This window comes from Monodon monoceros, unplaced genomic scaffold (genome assembly GCF_005190385.1).
Source record: "Monodon monoceros isolate NGI ecotype Baffin Bay Population unplaced genomic scaffold, NGI_Narwhal_1 Super_Scaffold_1, whole genome shotgun sequence".
In the NCBI taxonomy this organism is placed as follows: domain Eukaryota; kingdom Metazoa; phylum Chordata; class Mammalia; order Artiodactyla; family Monodontidae; genus Monodon; species Monodon monoceros.
In genome coordinates, this window is record NW_021703765.1 from 53,235,806 (window position 1) to 53,256,459 (window position 20,654).

Sequence of the window (20,654 nt, forward strand, 5' to 3'; positions counted from 1 at the left end):
AATTTACTGCAAAGTATAAAAACAGGCCCTGTATTTTCTGGCAAGATACCCACATCATGCACAAAAATAGACCAAACCCAGATGTGAAAATCTTGAAAGGCACTACTGAGATTTTCAAACCATCTACCTACTATTTAAAGAAGGTTTCACTCTTCTCTATAAAAGCTGATATGGTCCACAAATTGTTTATAAATGTGTTTTAAAATTCTTCCAAATGAGGTCTTCCCTTTTCGAAGCATCCGTTTTTATTATTATATTGCCCTGTATATAATTTACATGGGATTTGAGCACCACCTTAAAAAAAAAAAAAAACAAACCCAGACCAGGTGCTTCTGTCAGTTTCTCGCTTTGTAGCTGATGGGATAGAGGTGTGGCAGCATTCCTCAAAGTTCTGCTACCTTCCAGAACTTCGTATGCCAAATTTCCTTAATATCAAATTCATGAGTAATTGAAAATTTAACAGATTAAACTATAATTAAGCTTGAGCGTATACTGAAAAGGATGGCAATTTTGTGTTATAGGAAGATGCAATCCAATAATGGCTAATTTCTTTAAACTTCAGTTACCTTAAGGCATATCAAGTGAAAAAGAGACATACATTTCTTAATAACTCTTTACAGTTTAAAGTAGTATTTTCATATACTTTATCTAATTTGATATAAAATCCCTGCACGTTTTCAAGGCTAATAATTATATATGTCCGTATTTTAAAATTATATATATATAATATATACTTGTTTTTAGGAGATAGTTGGAGGCGCATTTAGAGGTAAAGGGACATGATGTTTGCAACTAATTGTCAAATATAGAGAGAGTGAGCAAATGAGGCAAAATTTTAATAATCAATGAGTATGAATCTGGGTCAGTGATGTACGGGAGGTCTTTGTATTTCACATGTGACTCTTTTGTCAGTTTGGAATGATTTCAAAGTAAAAAGTAAAACTATATATATATTTATCATTATTAATAGATTTTCCCCTATTAATCAAACATCACAAAGAAATAGTAAAGTATCTATCCCTATCAAGGTAACAACAATTAAACCTGGATGATTACCTTTCAGAGGGTATTAGTGCCCGCTACCCTATTTTTCATAAAAAATGAATCATAAAGTAAATATATTGAATAATTCTGCAACCTGTTTTTTTCCACTTAAACTTCTGTTTTAAACTTATATTCTTAATAGGATTCTCCTTCTTTATTCTCTTTTTTAAAAAATAAATTTATTTATATATTTCTTTATTTTTGGCTGTGTTGGGTCTGCATTGCTGTGCGCAGCCTTTCTTTAGTTGCGTTGAGCGGGGGCTACTCTTCATTGGGGTGCACGGGCTTCTTATTGCAGTGGCTTCTTTGGTTGAGTGTGGGCTCTAGGCGCACGGGCTTCAGTAGTTGTGTCTCGCGGGCTCTAGAGCGCAGGCTCAGTAGTTGTGGTGCACGGGCTTAGTTGCTCCGCGGCAAGTGGGATCTTCCCCGAGCAGGGCTTGAACCTGTGTCCCTTGCATTGTCAGGCAGATTCTTAACCACTGCGCCACCAGGGAAGCCCCTTCATTCTCTTTTAACTTTTTGTTTTTATTATATACAGATACAGAAAACCATGCAAAATAAATGCATAGCTTGTGAATTATAATAAAGCCAACACCCTTGTACCTAGTACTCAGGTCAAGGAACAGAATTTTCTCAGGCACCTAGAAGCCCCTCCATAGACCCCATCCTACCCACAGCCCCCACCCTCCCTCCAAAAGTAATTACTACTCTGAGTTTTATTGCAAGCACTGCTTTGCATTTATGTTTTTTTTACCTAAGTGTGCATCCCTAGACTCTACAGTTTGGTCTTACCCATTTTTAAAATTTATATCTTTTAATTCACTTTTTATATTCAGGCCTCCCTCCACCCGTTTTTAACAAATATTACAGTTTATCTATTGAAGCACCTGGGGCATTTGACCTGGACAGTTTCCCAGAGTCTGGATTTGCTGATTTCCTGCACATGGAAGATTTAGCATGTTCCACTGTCCTTTGTGTTTCCTGAAATTTGAAAGTTGGATCCAGAGGCTTGATCAGACTCAGGTTCAATCTCTTTGGCAAGACTAGAGGTCATGTGTCATGGGCTCTCTCATCAGGAAGCACATTATGTCTGGTTATCTCTCTTTTTGGTCCTAGAGGTCATGTGTCATGGGCTCTCTCATCAGGAAGCACATTATGTCTGGTTATCTCTCTTTTTATGCTGTTGGGAGACATTGATGCTCAGTGCCTAGATCCATTAGTTCATTGGGGGTTGCAAAATGGTGATATTCTTGGTTCTACCAACTTTTACAGTCACTAGTTGGAATTTTTTTAAAATAAAGAAATGCTTCCTCTCATATTATTTGGTTAGTAGGTTCAGTTCACACAGTAACAGCAGATGTTTGATCTTTTCCCTTTTATTTACTAGTTGAAAAATATATTTATTTATTTGGCCGCATCAGGTCTTAGTTGCAATGTGGGCTCTTTGTTGCGGTGTGTGGGCTCTCTAGTTGTCCTGCAGCATATAGGATCTTAGTTTCCCGATCAGGGATCGAACCTGCATCCCCTGCATTGGAAGGCAGATCCTTAACCACTGGACCACCAGGGAAGTCCCTATTTACTAATTTTTAAGATAATAAATTTGTTCTCTTGTATCTACTAAACATGACCAATTAATTTTTAAAAGTATCAAAATGGACTCATAGATTTAAAAGTATTTGACGGTTTTAAATCCACTTCTATTTTCATTCTTACTTAACTCATCTGTCCCATCTGTGGCCAGTGGGAACCTCTTAGGTTGGCTCCTGGGTCCTTTTGACATGAGACCAGTGGTCTTTGATAACTTCCTTTGTATCTGGTATGACAAGTTATTCAAAACTTATCTTGCATCTTTCCTGCCCAGTCCTGAAATTAGTATTTTTCCACAAAGTCTTTTTTCTTTTAGTGGTAAATTGTATCACAAGAACACAGTTTGTGTACGAGGAAGCTTCACTGTCATTGCTACAGGATTGGTCATTCTTCCTAGGCCTTTCAGTGGACAGAGAACTAGGTTATGAATACATCGAATTCAAATTCACACTGCAGTGTTTTTATGTAACTTCTTCTATGTTATATTTATACATATACCTTTATCGCATATTAAAAATCCTCGTTTTCAAGGACACAGAAGATGATGGAATTGGGATATACTACAATGATTCATTTGCTTTCTTCCACAATACGTACACAACAGCCTCAGAATAGCATACTAATACCACCTGCCCAACCATTACTGAAAACAGTTCACAATTCTTTTTTTTTTTTTGCATCTGCTGTCTCTATTATTCCCTCATTTAAAAATAGTTGTGCTAGATTGACATTATCAGAGCATATAACTTACACGTTCTCTCCCACTGTAGCTCTCATTCGTCTTAGTGTTACAAATAACTATATATTTAATGCTTGCACTACTTTTTTCATATAAAAAGATGATTCTTCATCCAACTTAGACACAAATATAGGTCAAATAGTTCTAGATGGCTTATAAAGACAAAGAGCAGACCCCTGACCCACCCAGCCCACCCCCAATTCTCCCTCCCCAGAGGCAACCATTTTCAATTCTTCCAGTTGGATTTTATGGTGTTTGCATCCATACTGCAGAACACATGCTTATGTGAATCTCTTGATATGTTCATAGACTTCTTGGTTTCCTTCCTGCCCTTGAAGCATCCCTCTTGGAGCCTCCTATCCTACTGCAGTCTATGGCTGCCAAGCCCACTGCTGTCCTGGGATCTCCCTTCCCCATCATCCCAGGGGTGCCCTTTATTATCTAGCCTGTGGTGGAGCCCCTGTTCCCTCTTCCTAATTTTATTCCCTCCTTTTGGTGGAGCACAGCTTCCAGTGCTTTCTTGGGAAGGCGCCACCTCACATTGATGGAAATGTCTGTACCCCACCTCCACTGTTAAGGGAGAGCATGTTTGCATTTAGAATTCTAGCTGTATCCCTTTTTCCTTCAGATGTTTCCAGGCTTTGCTCCTGTCTCTTAGCCTCCATGTGTGCTATGATTGAGCAAGTGGATGCCTTTCCATGTGAGCTGGTTTGCCCCATCCCTTTTAGGTACTAAATGATCTAATGTTTCACCATGGCATTCTCTGTGTGGATCTTTCTCCATCCATTTTGTTGGGTACTGTTTGGGCCCTCTCAACCTGCAGATTCATGTCTTTCAGTTCTGGGACCATTATTTCATTAGTAATTGCCTTCGTTCTGTTTTCTCTTTTCTTTCTGAAACTCCTAGTGTTCATTGTTGGAATCCAAGAACAAGAAACATGAAGAAAAATACAGTGATACATCATAATTTCCAAAACCAAACTGGAGGTCTTATACTTCCTGATCTCAAAACTAACTACAAAGCTACAATAATCAAAACAGTTTGGCACTGACATAGGACGGACATACAGACCAATGGAACAGAATGGAGAGTCCAGAAGTAAAGTCATGCATCTATTTGCCACTAGTTCTTACATTTGGTCTTTTGGGTTGTCTAAAGCTCACTGTCTGGTAGATGCCTCGGGATGGGCTCATGGAAACAGTATTCCCTGCATTCATCCATGCTTTTAATAGTGTGCCCATGCTTTTTATATTTGAAAGTCAGTTTTTCTGGATATAAAATATTTGGTTCACTTTTTCCCCCTTGGCTACAATAACATATTACTCAATTTTATTTTGGCATAAACTACTGTTATTATAGAGTCTGATGATAATTTAATTTTTGTTCTTTCTTAAGTCACTTGCTTTTTTTGTCTAGAAGTCCAAAGGGGGGGTGGTGTTTTTTTTTTTTTAATTCTTCAAAATCCTGTAATTTTACTAGACTATGTCTTGGTATTTATTGTTTTGGGTCAGTTTCTCAGGTACATGGTATATTCTTTTGAATCTTTTTATTTCAGGGATGTTTTCTTTAATGTTTTATTATTTGTTCTGGTCCTTTGATTTGATTATCTTCTTCAGAGACTTCTATTATCTCTATGGTCAATCTTTGCCTATCTTCCATATTTATCAATTTCTCTTGAATCCTTTTTAACTCTTCTTTTTTTTTCTTGATTTAAAAACTCTTCCTCCTTTTCAGGTTCTAGCTTTCTCAGTGTATAAAATGTCTCATTCACTTGCTCCTCTATTCCCTCAGTTTAATCTTCATTTCTGAAATGATTTTTCTTTTACTTCTAATTCTTTCCTGAGTTCTGTGGCATCATTTTTAAGTTTTTGAAAATTCAGATATATCTTTTCCTCCCATGTCTTATGTCATTTTCTTAATGTTTTTTAGCTTATTTTAAAAGAGTGTGTTACAGTTTTGATCTATTTTGTGGGTGTGTCTTTCTGTCATGCTTTCATTTCTGTAGGAATGTTATTCTGCTCCTTATTCTCTTTTCTTTATTATAGTGACTTTGACTGTGATTTAAAGTGGATATTTTTTTGTTCCTCATTTCTCAGTAAAATTAGTTTTTCTGACCTTGAGAGGGTGATACATTCAGGATTTTCCCCCTGAATTTTCCACAGGGCTTCCTCTTCTATTGTTTTAGCATCGTGTTGCTTTCCAAGATTTCCTGATTCTCTTGTTCCTTCCCCCAACTTTTACCTGAACCTTCTCTTTTCTTCTTTGCTATTATCTCTGTCTTGCTTGCATTTGATTCTATTCCCAACTGTTTCTTCTGAGAACTGGGCCCTCTTCTTGAAGGAAAAACTGGTTGGTTGGTTTCCAGTGTATACATAGGCTCAGATTTCCCCAACCTCTCCTGATTTTACTGCAGGCCCCTTGAATTTACCTGCTCTTAGAGAAGGCAAATCCTTCCCAGTTTCAGCTGCTATTCTCAAATACATACCCCACCCCTCCAAACTACCTGATGCTGGTTTCCTTCTGCTTTACTCATATCCATCAAGAAAGTCATTGTTTTCCTCTGTGTTCTCCAGCACAGATGTGGATGCAACACAGGCTTATGGCTACTGGTGGTTTGTTCCTATCTACTTACATTTTGGGTTCACGGAATATCTTGTCGTCTGATTTTGTTGTAAATGTTGTCCATGCAGTTTTAGTTTTTCTATCTAGTTGCTCTGTCTGCTTTTATACAGAGACTCAGGGAGATTCAGACACTAAGCCACCACCTCCATGATGTTGTATAGTGTGATTGGACCATAATTTATCTAACCACTGCTTTGTGGATGATGATTCAAGTATGTCCTTGGAGGCCATGCTATGACCAGCTTCCTTGTTTGTTTATCTTTATATTCTGGTACTTTCATTTCTGTATTATAAAGTTACACAAGTGGGATTCCCGTGCCAAAAGATTTATTTTACCTTTTGTAGATTTTACCACATTACTTTCAAAAACAATTGTAGCAATTCATCCCCAATAGCAAGGAAGTCAGAGCTCATTTCTCAACATGGTCACCAGTACTGGGTGTTAGCTGTTTTTGCTGCCTGATAGGTCAAGAGTGATGTTGTGCTATTTCAGCTTATCTTCACCAGCCTACTAGTGTATGTGAACATCTTTTCCTATATTTATTGGACTTGGTACTTTTTTCCCTTTTGATTTGCTATTTCATAAGCTTTGCCCCAAATTATTTTAGGTTGTTTATCTTTTCATACTAATTGGTAGAAACACTTTAGGCAACTGGAACATTAAGTTTTTTTCTTGATGTGTTTAAATATTCCCCCGTCAATTTTAACTTTAAGGTGTCTTCTGCTACACAGAAATATTTGAATTTTAGTTAGATTAGATGTCTATCTTTTATTTTATGTTTTCTATAATTCTTATTTTATTAAAAGTTATAATTCTCACCATAATATCGTACACATATTCCCCTAATTTAAAATTTTTTGTCACTTTGTGTTAGTGCTCAGATTTTAAATTCATTTGGATTTATTTTCTATATGGAAAGAAGGAGTAGTTTAATGCTCTTTCTGTGATATCATGAACAATTCGCTTGAATTCTCTGAGCCTCATTTTCCTAATCTTTAAAATGCGTATAATAGTACCTACCTCATAGGGATGCTTTAAGGATAAAAAATGAAATATACAAGTGCACATTTCAAGGCACATGGTAGGCATTCGATAAATACTCGATATTATTTTGTGAGATAGTGTAGTGGGAAGAATGAGACAAGTTACTCTAATTCTCTAAGACTGAGTTTGATAAATCAAAAAAATGATCTTTCTTATAGTTGCTATGAAATTAATGAGATAATATGCAAAGCTTATAGCTTATATCAGGTAAGCAATACTTGGTAACTATTCTATTATTCTCATTTTCATTATTACTACTACTGTTATTGGCATTATTATTGCCACCCATACCCCAATTCCAGCACACATTGGAGAAACTTACCAGTTAGGAGTCAGGACACCTGGGTTTTCTAGGTTCTGTCACTGACTAGCTGGGTGCTGACAGATGCTTACTTTATTTCAGTTTCCATTTCTTTGTATATATAAAGTGAAGGGATGATCTAGGTCAAGAGTCACAGCTAAGTTGCTGGTATTACCACCAAGCACAATAACTGCCTATTACATTTGTGTTTTAAAAATGATGTGGGACTTCCCTGGTGGTGCAATGGTTAAGAGTCTGCCTGCCAATGCAGGGGACACGGGTTCGATCCCTGGTCCGGGAGTTGCCGTGAATCAACTAAGCCCGTGCGCCACAACTACTGAGCCTGCGCTCTAGAGCCCACAAGCCACAACTACTGAAGTCCGTGTACCCTATGGCCCATGTGCTGCAACTACTGAGCCCACGTGCTGCAACTACTGAAGCCTGCTCTCCTAGAGCCCGTGCTCCTCAACAAGAAGCCACCACGATGAGAAGCCTGCGCACCGCCACAAAGAGTAGCCCCTGCTCGCTGCAACTAGAGAAAGCCCGAGCACAGCAACAAACACCCAACATGGCCAAAAAACTATTAAAAAATAAATAAAGATAATGGAGTCCCTCTTAAGAAAAAATTAAAAAGTGTTGTGGAAACTCAACACGTTACTGGACAAAATATGTATGTGGGCTTCTAGTTTACGATTCCAGGTGAAGATATTTGAGGTTTGGACTTGAAATAAATTGAGATGTAAATTAAACTAATTTGGAAATGACAGTTACTATACCAAATGTATTTTAAAATGTGACTTTCTATAATTCTTTCTTCTCAAGTCTTACTTTAAAAGCCCCTGTTTTATTAGATGTATATATAGTAAAAAAATATAGAAAGGTTATAAACATATAAAAAGGTGTTCAGTTTTTCTCTATCATCCAAGCACAGTCTGTTTTTAGGAATGTTTCATTTCTGTTAAGGTATGAATGGCAGAAACAAACAATTTAGTTATTCTAGACCAATTTCTTGGCTTACAACATTTTACTTTGATGTTTCTAGGAGCCTTTGATGAATAATATATCAATAATATATCAGGTTTTAAGGAAGAATAGGATATAATCTACTTAAATTCTATACTACTAGAGCTGCTACTAAAGATCTATAAGAGAGAATATATCCGACATCACAAAAACCAACTACTTTTTGAAAAGCCTAGAGTATGTATGGTAGGATTGCTTTGAAGAAGAAACCATTCCCTTTGAATAATGACAACGTCGGGACTGCGATAGAAAGTTTGAAATTATCCTTCACGATACTCTATTACTTGAATATTGAATATGGAACTAGAAAAATGGTGTGTCATTAGGAATCCATTTAGGATGGCTCTGCTTTCTGTATTTTACTTAAGGCGAAATTATCACGCCACTGAATTGCAGACTTGACCCACCCCTGGATCAAGGCCCACATATGCCTCTTCAGTGATTTGTTGATACTTTACTAAGTTGTCACCAGGAAGTGACACTGTCTCAAGGAAGGTCAGATCTACAGAGTAGGGACTAAAAGCAGGCAGCTGTGTAGATACATGTCCTGATGGGGAAGTGACCTGCTCTCCTGTTTTAACCATGTAAAATTACGAAAGCAGTAAGTGTGTATAAACATTTTCCAACGAAATATTCTAAACCCACCGAAGTATTCTGCGGGTATGACACCTGGGATTTGTAGACTATTTTGCAATTCTGGAAGGCTATGTGAGCATGAGCCTGTCCAGAATAAAGATAAGCTTAAAGACGTTTTAAATATTATATTGTTTACTGTGAAAAAAGTAAGAACAAGGCAAGTCCAAATTTCACCTAATGAGGCGCCAAATATTTACCTAAGGGTTGGGATAGTGGGTATCACTGGACAGCAGTACCTAGCACAAATAGGTATGCATACTCTTGGAGGTTACATTTATTTATTCATTCATTCATTCATTTTTGCATGCTGCTCTGTGCGGCATGGGGGATCTTAGTTCCCTGAACAGGGATTGAACCCTGGGCCCTGGCAGTGGAAGTGCAGAGTCCTAACCACTGGACTGCCAGGGAATTCCCTTTGGAGATTACTTTAAAGTAAGGAAATGTACAGTCGGCAAATCCTGGAATCCAGTATGTCAGCTTTCCCTGACTCCTGCCCTACCCTGCTTTCGGATTCTTGCTGTGGTCCCTGCCTTTGCTTTACAAGAATTCATTTAGAGCAGGGAGCTCTATTTTGATGGTAGGGCCAAAATGAGAGCAGTGGTCCTATTTCGGGGTCTCGCTCCGACAGATCAGAGATGCTTCAGTGCTTAGTCTATCACCACCACCAGCATTACCACCTTCACCATCACCACTACCACCACCATTACCACCAACATCATTATCACCTCACCACCATCTCCACCACTATCCTCACCACCACCACCAGCAGCAGCAGCAGCAGCAGCAGCAGTAGTAATGCTCACCTTGATGATCACAATGTCTTTCAAACTGGCTTCTCTGCCTCTAGCCTCTTTCTCATCCTCTCCAATCTTTCCTACATTTTTTTGCTAGATTAATTATCCTCCACCAAAGTTCTGATCATATCTTTTGCCTGCTTAAAAGCTGAAGTTTTAATTAATTTTCAATCAGTCCCATTCCTAATGCATAAAGTCCAGTCCCCTGGGCCCTGCATGGAAGGCCATGTACAAAAAATGTCCCCAGGACAAAATTCAGAACAGATTTCCCATTGCTATAAGTATTCTGAGCTCTAACTACACTTGAGAATTCATTATTCCTTGAATATGCTTTAGGCCAGCATTTTCGAAGTTCAGATATATACGACGTTAATAAGTACTACTTTATTAATGTATTGCTTTATTAGAATCACTTGGAATATTTGTTAAAATGCATATTCCTAGACCCTATGCTTAGAATCTTTCTCTTTAGAATCCTGCATACTGAACACGTTTTACTCATTCAATTTGGGATCTTGGTGACAATTTTTTGACCACAAAGAAAGTCCCATGTAACTTCTGGTTACTTATATATCTTACAATGTGTTTATAAGAACTAATATTATGAAAATATGAAGCAGTTGGCACAGTGCCTGACCCAATAAAGGCAGCTCTTATGGTTAAGTCTTGCCCTACCTACCTCAGAGTGTTTTTTTTTTTAAATTAATTAATTTTTAGCTGCACTGGGTCTTTGTTGCTGCGCGTGGCCTTCTCATTGTGGTGGCTTCTCTTGTTGCAGAGCACAGGCTCCAGGTGCGAGGACTTAAGTAGTTGTGGCTCGCTGGCTTCAGGAGTTGTGGCTCACTGGCTTCAGGAGTTGTGGCATGTGGGCTCAGTAGTTGTGGCTTGTGGGCTCTAGAGCACAGGTTCAGTAGTTGTGGCGTATGAGCTTAGTTGCTTCACAGCATGTGGGATCTTCCTGGACCAGGGATCGAACCTGTGTCCCCTGCATTGGCAGGCGGATTCTTAACCACTGTGCCTCCAGGGAAGACCATACCTCAGAGTGTTTTTGTGCAAGTAAATAACGTTTGTTATTTACAGCACTTTTACGTTTTTTGTATGCTCTCCATTAGACTGTAAACTTGGGGAGCAGGAATTAGGCATTAATCACCATTGACTAGCTGGCAAAATCTGGCCCAGTGTTTTGCTCACTGCATATGAGCTGAGTTAATAGTATGGTGCTTAGTTTTAAAAATTGTGATATAAATTAAAATTCAGAGCTTCTAAACATTATTTCAAAAAAATACCCTTTTTTTATTTGTCCTCCCAGAGGAAGCCCTGGAGCCACCTCCTGGTGACCCCTGAAAGCTGCAGGGTCAGGCCCTCCAGGAGTCCTAGGTTCAACCCTGCCTTGGTTTGGGCAGCCTAACCCTCTCCCACATTCTCTGAGACCATCAGTGGGAGCCATCAAGAAACTTTACCTGAATATTTCGGATGAAACATTAAAGTCACCTTTACTGAGTTTTCATCCCTAGTTCTGGGTACCAGTTCTTAAAAGTGGGCTTGTGTCTTATAACCAAGATGCAATATTCACCTAGGATCCAGTTGGGGTTAAATAGATCGTATCTCATTTCCCGTGCCTGGGTCCCTGTCTTGATTACCTGCTTAATACTTTTATGATTTGACACTGCCTTGGTTTTGCCAATGATGTCTACCCTGTCCTTCTATCCTTCAAACATCTTTAAAGCTGAAGCCTCATCCAACAACTCCTTAATGACTACTTTGTTGGTGCCAACTGACTGCTAAGGAATTTCCAAGGACTCCCCTGATGTGCTTTATCCATCTGCCAAGGACCCCTCCCCTGCTGGTAGACTCTTGGTACCAGGAGCCCCCTGTGGCCAAACCAGGCAGCATTTAGACCTGACCTCCTGCCAGACCCATCAGCATCATTCTGGGGGGTGTCAACCTCCTCACGTCATGCCCTCTTGTTTTCCACCAACCCTGGTACAGTTCACAGATGCAGCCACAGGGCTCACCTGGCTGATGGTGCTCATGGCTCGCATGTAGCTCTCATTCCTGGAGCGGAACTTTGGTGATGTGAGCAGGCCCGCAGGGTCAAGGCTGTCTAGGCTTCGGTTGATGGAGACCTCACTGACCGCCCTCAAGTAACTGTGACTCCGGATCTGGAGTTTGGGGGAGTGCTCATTGGAAATCCTGAAAGAGAACAATGAAAAGTGTGGGTTTAGTCCTGTTCTAACACGCAGGCAGTAATAAGATAGGGTAGGACTGTGATCAACGTGGCACCCTACACACAGGGGCAAATACTAGAGATGCCCTCCCATGGTTGCTAAACTCCCCCGTGGGGTCTAGGAAAGAAAACGTTTGATGGGAAATCATTGGGATCTGATGACATCAGAGAGCAATTATAATTTTTTCAGCCCAGGAAATAATTTCCTCAATCATATTTTCCAAGGCAGCCTGGGAAGGAGAGTAGAGCTGCTACTGCCCTGCCCCGGACTTCTGCCCTGTGTAATTTGCAAGCTTTTCCTTTGTACCCAATTCTTTTCTGTGCCATCTTTCTGTTTTTGGACTTTCTAGTAACAGCAAGTGGTTATATATCTATAACTGTATCAATCTTTCTATCATCTATTTATCTAATCTTGATCTCATTTAGTTGAGATATAACTTAGTGATCAAAACTTAAATTTTAGACATTAAATATGTGCGCATATCTAAATCTTGATATCCAAAGACAAATCTTTGCATACTTTGTACTCTTCAGATTTTTTCCAAGATGCATTTTTTATTTTATTTTTTATGAACACATATTTCTTTATTAAGTCAATATTTTTGCAAAATGAAAAAAGCCTTAGCATACAATATCTTTATACTTAAGGTAATAAATCTGTTTATTAAATGTATTCATATTTGATATATTAAATTCAGAACTATTCAACTGTATTAATAAATTTCCCAATATATTTTATTTATTTATTTATTTTTGCTATTTGACATTAGTCTTTTTTAAAAAAAATTTTATTGGAGTATAGTTGATTTATAATGTTGTGTCCCAGATGCATTTTAAAATTATAAAAGTAGAAATTGCTCCTTGCAAAAAGCCAAGCTATCCATAGGTGCTCAAAGCAGAAAGTGGGTCTCCACTCTCCTTATTCCTGCTCCAGAATTCCACTCCCCTGAAAGAACTACCCAGAGCAGTTCAGTGTATGTCCTTCCTTACCCTTTCTATACACGTACAAGCAATTATTTTTTTAGTAATTAAAAAAAATTTTTACTGAAATATAGTTGATTTACAATGTTATGTTGGGTTCAGGTGTACAGCAAAGTGATTCAGTTATACATATATATCTATTCTTTTTCATATTATTTTCTATTATATGTTATTACAAGATATTGAATACAGTTCCCTGTGCTATACAATAGGTCCTTGTGGTTTATCTACTTTATGTATAGTAGTTTGTATGTTTTAATCCCAAACTCCTCATTTATCCCCCTCCCCCTCTTTCCCCTTTGGTAACCACAAGTTTGTTTTCTATGTCTGTGTTTATTACTAATTTTTAAAGTTTGTTTTCACGTGGGATTCAGGGCGATTTTTCTTTCATTATTAAATTAAAAAATTTTTTGCTGTAACATTGCTTGCAATTAAAAATTAAAGTTGATAAGGAGATAGATGTAGGCCCAATATAGCTGCTGTTATTTATCATTATTCTGGAGATCCTAGCTAATGAAATTAGAAAAAATAAAAAAAGAAATACGGATATAAATATTGTGAAGAAAAGGTGAACTTTGAGTATTTACAGATTATACAGCTAATTAGCTGGAAGGTAAAAGAAAATCAACTGAAAAACTATGAGAACTAATAAGAGTGATCCCCCAAATAGTTACGTACAGGGTAAAAATTGAGAGATTAATAATTTTTCTATATACTTCCACCACCAAGTAGAAATTTTAATTAAAAAAAATCTCATTCAAAATGGCAAAACATTATAAAATAAGTAGAAATTACAAAAAAGAAATGCACCAGAAATTTTTGAAAAAAGTGACAAAGCTTTATGCAGGACAGGGTTTCCCTGGTGGCGCAGTGGTTAAGAATCTGCCTGCCAGACGTAGAGAATGGACTTAAGGACATGGGGAGGGGGAAGGGTAAGCTGGGACGAAGTGAGAAAGTGACATGGACATATATACACTACCAAACGTAAAATAGATAGCTAGTGGGAAGCAACTGCATAGCACAGGGAGATCAGCTCGGTGCTTTGTGACCACCTAGAGGGGTGGGATAAGGAGGGTGGGAGGGAGATGCAAGAGGGAGTGAATATGGGGAGATATATATATATATATATATGTATAGTTGATTCACTTTGTTATACAGCAGAAACTAACCATTGTAAAGCAGTTATACTCCAATAAAGATGTTAAAAAAGAAAAAGAAAGAAAGAAAAAAAAGAATCCACCTGCCAATGCAGGGGACATGGGTTCGAGCCCTGGTCCAGGAAGATCCACGTACAGCGGAGAACTAAGCCCGTGCACCACAACTACTGAGCCTGCGAGCCTAGAGCCTGGGCTCTGCAACAAGAGAAGCCACCGCAATGAGAAGCCAGTGCACCGCAAGGAAGAGTAGCCCCCGCTCACCGCAGCTAGAGAAAGCCTGAGCGCAGCAATGAAGACCCAACGCAGCAAAAAAAAAAAAAAAAAAAAATTTTATGGAGGGCAATAAACAAGTCCTAATAAAAGAGGGAAACAAATTTCCTGGAGGGAAAACTCAATATTGTAAAAAAAATTAAACTTTCCCTAAATTAATCTATAAATTTTATACTAAAAGCTGAGAATTTGATTAACAGCCACTTTTTGCAACTACACTGAAGGAGGGGACAAATTAGAACAGATCTAGAATTTAACATCAAAAGGAAACCTCTTATGTATTTTACTACCACAAAAGAGAAACTGATTGTTCTAGCAATGTTCCCTTTGGATCCTGTGCCATTATGGAGATTCCCCATGGACCACTTTATAAATGCCCATGCCAAAAATCCCAGCCAAAAAACAAATAAACTGAAGAATAAATTTTCCCTTTGAGATTTCTTTTAGGAAAAGAGAGACTTAGCTAGAAGCATTTATAACCTAAAGTTCACTTTCACATAGAACTTGAGAGGTGACAAATGTGTTTCTTTGGCTATTTTGTAACCTGACCCAGAGCGATGATATTGCCAACATAAAAAATGCTGCTCTTCCAAGCGGTTATCAGGGCAGCATTGGGGGTGGCTGTTTTGTAAATGATCTCCATTCAAAAGAAGTGAAAACCCAATGTTTTGAGAAATGAGTGTCTGTCTGCTGGCTGAGATGGAGAAATGAAGCATCATTGAAATAATCATTCACCCTGGCCGCTTGTTATGAAATAAGGCATAATTCCCAAATTCCAAACTGAAAAATCATTCAGAAGAGATTGAATAGTTCTACTTGGTGAGTCATTCCTGATAAAACAATGCATTCTTTAATGATACAGTGAATATAAGGAAATGAACTCTTTTATCTTGTCCACTTAGAGAGCAGAGCCCACAGCTGTCAACATAAAGGGTACAGTATGTACATGTGCTCCTGACGCTGAAACAGTCATGAAAGAAATTCCAAAAAAGAATGCAGTGATTATTTTCACCTCAAGAGGAAGTTGATTTGCTAGGAAGGAAAGGAGTGTGCCTATTCAGAAATATTAACTCTCGTGTAAGATTAATTATCAATGTTAGCCTATTCAAATGACATCCATCATTTTTCACTTTCTCCCCAGATTGCTTATGCTAAGTTAACCTCTCATGGCTTATCCCAACTGAACTGAGATTTTGGCCTGGTTGAGCCCCATTCATTATCATGTCCTTTAACGGCACCCAAAGGTGGTATGACGCCCTTAGGTGGCTGTGGAGCAGCTAGACAAACACACTTGGCTAGTGTATCAGTAAGAGTCCCACTGCAAAAAGAGAAAATGTAATAATACTTGGAACACAACATTTAAACAAAATTTTTATTTTATTAAAGTATAGTTTTTTTAAATGTTTTAAAATATTTTAATTTTATTGGAGTATAGTTGATTTACCACAATGGAAAAGAATAGTGATAATAACCTATATGAAGTATAGTTGATTTACAATGTTGTGTTAATTTCTGCTGTACAGCAAAGTGATTCAGTTCTCTCTCTCTCTCTCTCTCTCTCTCTATATATATATATATATAAATTTGTGTGATTATGGTTTATCACAGGATGTTGAATATAGTTCCCTGTACTATACAGTAGGACCTTGTTGTTTATCCATTCTCTATATAATAGTTTGCCTCTGCTAATCCCGAACTTCCAATCCATCTCTCCTCTACCAACCCTCTCCCTTGGGGACCACAAGTGTTTTCTCTGTCTGGAACACAACATTTTAAATCAGTGTCCCCAAAGAGAAAATGATTAACCCTGTAATATGTCACTAAAATTATAATTCCACAAGATGAATAAGGTCTGGGGAACTAATGTACAGCATGGTAACTAGAGTGAATAATACTGTGTCATGTACTTGAAATTTGCTAGGAGAGTAGAACGTAAGCATTCTCACCACACACACACAAAAGGTGAGGTGATGGAGGTAATAATTAACCTGATTGTGGTAATCATTTCAAAAAACATGCAGTCAAACTATCCATTGTACACTTTAAGTATATACCATTTTGTCAGTTATAATACATACACGTTATAATATATATAAATATATACAAGTTTGTCAGAATGGATAATAAAGCTGAAAAAATATAACTTCAGATGGTTTGAATTTTTTTTCCTCCAGAGAAGGAAATGCTTCATGACTCTGTGAGTCTAATGGGAGAATTTCTGGAGGTGATGGACCATCTTACTGATTGATCTGTATCCTAATTTCTGTTTTTTTTTTCTTTTTTTTTTTCCCACTTTGCCCTGATTCCGACTTATAAAAGCATTGAAATGTCAGGTTATTCGATAGCACTCAGAGGAAACATTTTATTGACTCTGGGGTTAATCCAATTGCTCTGGTTTGAAGATGAAAGTATTTTGTCCTTGGTCATGACTCTGTTATCAATTCACTCTCTCAAGCATTCATGGCTTCAACTGAGAGGCTTTGATTCCTTGGGCCTCAGTGTGGAAAATGGTACTTAGTGGGTGACACTGCTCAGTTCCTAGTTTTGGGGAATCTAATTCAGGGTGTTCTTTTGGTCAACCTGCTTTGGTAAAACCGAGCCCAGCATTCTTCTCAGCAACTTCATGTGTGATGCCTTTATAGTCCTTCTGAAAGTATAAGTTGCATTCAGGTTGTTCACTTTGGCAGCTCTGAACTCTTGAGGTATTTCTAGTTTATAATAATAGCCGACATTTATTACCATTTACAAACCACTTAGTTATTATTAATACCAACCTACAGATAAGGAAACCATGATTTCAAGGAGTTATGTCGTGTTCAAGGTAATTGAGACGGAACCTTGGTCTTTCCCTGACTTACGTATTCTCTTCCCATCTCCTATTTCTTGGGGAATCTTGCCTGCACTCACATGGGGGTTCCTATTTCTCTCCCTTGCCCTCAAATATTCTTATTCCCTAAGAATTTACAGTTCTTTATATTCTCATTTTTTCTACATTCTCTCCTTGGACAACCTCATCTGCTCAGCGGCTTCTACTACTAACTTTATCCTGACAACTCACAGATCTATTTGTAGCCCATAGCTCTTAAACTTCAAAACTAAACTTCCAATTAACTGGGCATTTCTACCCAGGTGTTCCACAGGTATCAAATACTCATCACAACCCCCAAATGAACATGTTACCTTTTCCCTCAAATTTGCTCCTTTTTACTTATTCCACATTGAGATGAATGGCATTGAAATCTATCCTGTCAACCAAACCAAATATCCAGGTGTTTATCCTGTTTCCCTCTCAATTATCCAAATCCAGTTGATGATCAAATTTTCTCAGTTTTGATTCCTGGTTACACTTACAATTCCTTTCCTCCACGTCTTCCTCACCCTTCTTGCTTCATTACTTCCTTAGTTCAGCCTTCATCTTGATCCTCCCAATCCAGGCTCCCTATGGCCGGTCTTGTCCCCTCCAGTGCATCTCTCTTCTCCTGCTAGTGATTAGGACACTCTCTTGCTTAAAAGTCCTCTGTGAATCCTCTTCATCGGTGGGGGAAAGTCTAAACTCTGTACTTACTTTCCTAGTATCACCTTTTGCTACTTCCTCACATGTACCATGCATACACTCTCATGCTTCTTTATCTCTGCACATGCTGGTTTTTTGTTTTTTTTTTTTTGCTTGGAATACACTTCTTCCTCCACTTTCTACCCACAGAACTCTTACTTCAACTCATTTATCAGGTCACTAGGTGTTAGAGCACCTATTGCTGGGAGAATCTGGAATCATGATTCCAGATCACTGAGTCTAATGGGATTCTAGTCAGTTCTCTTTAGAAAGCCTCCTTTGTTCTCCCTGACTAAATAAACTATTTCTCCATCTGTACTCCTGTAGTGTCTTTTATATTTCTGTGCCACACACTTTTCCCATTGTTGTAGTTTTTTGTTTACATGTCTGTGTACTCTTTAGATTTTTGAGTTCTTAGAAGGTGGAGTCAGTATTTCATTCATTTTGTTACGCAGTGGTACACTAGCCCTTACATTTTTAAAGTGACTAATGATGACTAACGCCTACCTGAGTGCTTCCTTTATGCCAGGCACTGCCCATGAATCACCCCATGAAATCGATGAATGAATACATAAATGAATGAGAGGGGAACTCAGTTGATCACTACTCTAGACCTCAAATAGTTTCCAAAATTTCAAAATTCTCTTACTTATAGCTAAAGACCCTATAAAGGATTTTAAAAAGCTTTATTGTGATAAAATTCATACACCATAAAATTCACCCTTTTAACAGGTACAGTTCAGTGGTCTTTAGTATATTCACAGAGTTGTACAACCGTAACCACTGATTTTAGAACGTTTTCATTCCCCCTCCCTGTCCACACTCCTGTACCCATCACTAGTCTCTCTCTATTCCTCCTTACTACTAACCCTTGGAAACCACTAATCTACCTCTTGTCTCTATGTCTTTGTCTGTTCAGGACATTTGATACATATGGAATCATATAATCTGTGGCTTTTTCCCACTGGCTTCTTTCACTTATCATGATGTTTTCAAGGTTCATCCATGTTGTAGCATGTATCAGTACTTCATTCCTTTTTATGGCTGAATAATATTTCATGGCATGGATTTATACCTTAATTTGTCCATTCATCAGTTGATAGACACTTGGTTTGTTTCCACTTTTTGGCTATTATGAATTATGCCGATATGAACAATCATGTTCCAATTTTTGTGTTGGCATAGGTTTTTTCAATTCTCATGACCGTAAAGGTTTATAGGAAAATATTATTCAAGATAACAGAGCAAGAAACTTCACATATGAAGTGGGACTTCTGGAATGACAGAGGAAGGACCTCAGTGAGTCCTGTTCTACACAAAAGCAATTGCAGAACTACTGGCAACATCAACCATTACAGAACTCTGGAAATTGAACTCAGAGAACAAACTGAAAATTATTTATGCAAGAAAAAGTACTGAATGTAGTCACCCCCATTCCCATGCTCCTCAGCTCCTTGGCATAGCAGCCACACACCACAGAAGTCTCAAAACCAACACAGGGGATGCACCTCATGGAGCTCGGTTGAAAGCATCACCTTCAGTGCATGGTGATGTTTTGACTGGTCTCTCACCTCCCTGGAAAAGCCCCATCCCCAGAGCGTTGATACTATTTGATCTGACTGGGAGCTCAATTCTGTGGAAAAACCCCTATCCCAGGTTGTTACCAAAAACAATAGTAATTGGCTGAAATTGCTAACATCATAGCTACCTGAGGTTATAATTTCAGTTGGAGCAAAACAAGAGCCTGGCCCTAAATTTAAAAGAAAGACCTGGAAAATCTGATGGCTATAGAGGATATTTAAAAGTTTTGATGTGCTGCTTAAGAACCTAGAAGGCTTCATATATGCACAAGGCTGTGCACATGCCCAGAAAAGACCTAAGCAAAGAAAGGACTTCGGTCACTCACCTGTGGCTGACCTTGAAACCCGGCCTAAGCAGGAATTGAAAGCTAAGGCTGATTTGTAAACTTCCTGAAATTTGAAAGTGTGCCTTCACAGCCAGATGCCATTGGCAAAAGGTGGAAGACTTATTGGTTTAAAGTATTTAGAAAATATTCTGACCAATCACTGGCTAACCACTAAACTATGATGACCCCAGGGTGAACCCAAGGAAGCCAGGTTTAAAAATAAAAGCAAGAATTTAAAAAAAGGAAGCAGAGAAGTCAGTAGATATATGTTGTAGGGAATGCAGAATCTAAAGAGCTAGTCCAGGCAAGTTGCTAAAGAATAAGCAGTAGCAAGGTAGAACAGACAAACAAAATGAATAAAATAAACTGGGGTGGGAGGGAGAGAAAGGATGGAGGGGGAAATTTGTAGTTTAAGAAACTCAAAATATATATCAAATTCAGGAAGTGGGAAACATGAAGTATAGTATTAAGGGAAGGATACTTTGGATTATAAAACCATAAACAAAGACAAGGTAATGATTACCATAAAAGTCCGGAGAGTGGGTACTTTTGAGGAGAGGGAGACACTTGATCCGGATGGTAGTTTCAAGGGTATTTGCCTTATGATAATTCATTAAGTCATGTATTTTGTGTGATTTTTGTATACGTGTTTTATTTTTCAATATAAAGATTTAAATAAAAAAGAATTGGGGAATATCTGGTTCAAGAGTTGCTATAATATCTAAAATGTATGATTTTCCACAAAAAATAATGTGACCTGCAAACAAAC

General features: G+C 38.1%; 1 protein-coding gene across 1 annotated transcript in view; it reads right to left on the reverse strand.

The window, feature by feature from the left end:
• The window catches only part of DLGAP1 (DLG associated protein 1), a 292,601-nt gene that overhangs the window by 144,673 nt on the left and 127,274 nt on the right, over nt 1-20,654 (reverse strand). Inside the window, exon 3 of the mRNA XM_029218054.1 lies at nt 11,807-11,984. Coding sequence (XP_029073887.1) covers nt 11,807-11,984 — 178 coding nt within the window. The remainder of the gene's footprint in view (nt 1-11,806; nt 11,985-20,654) is intronic.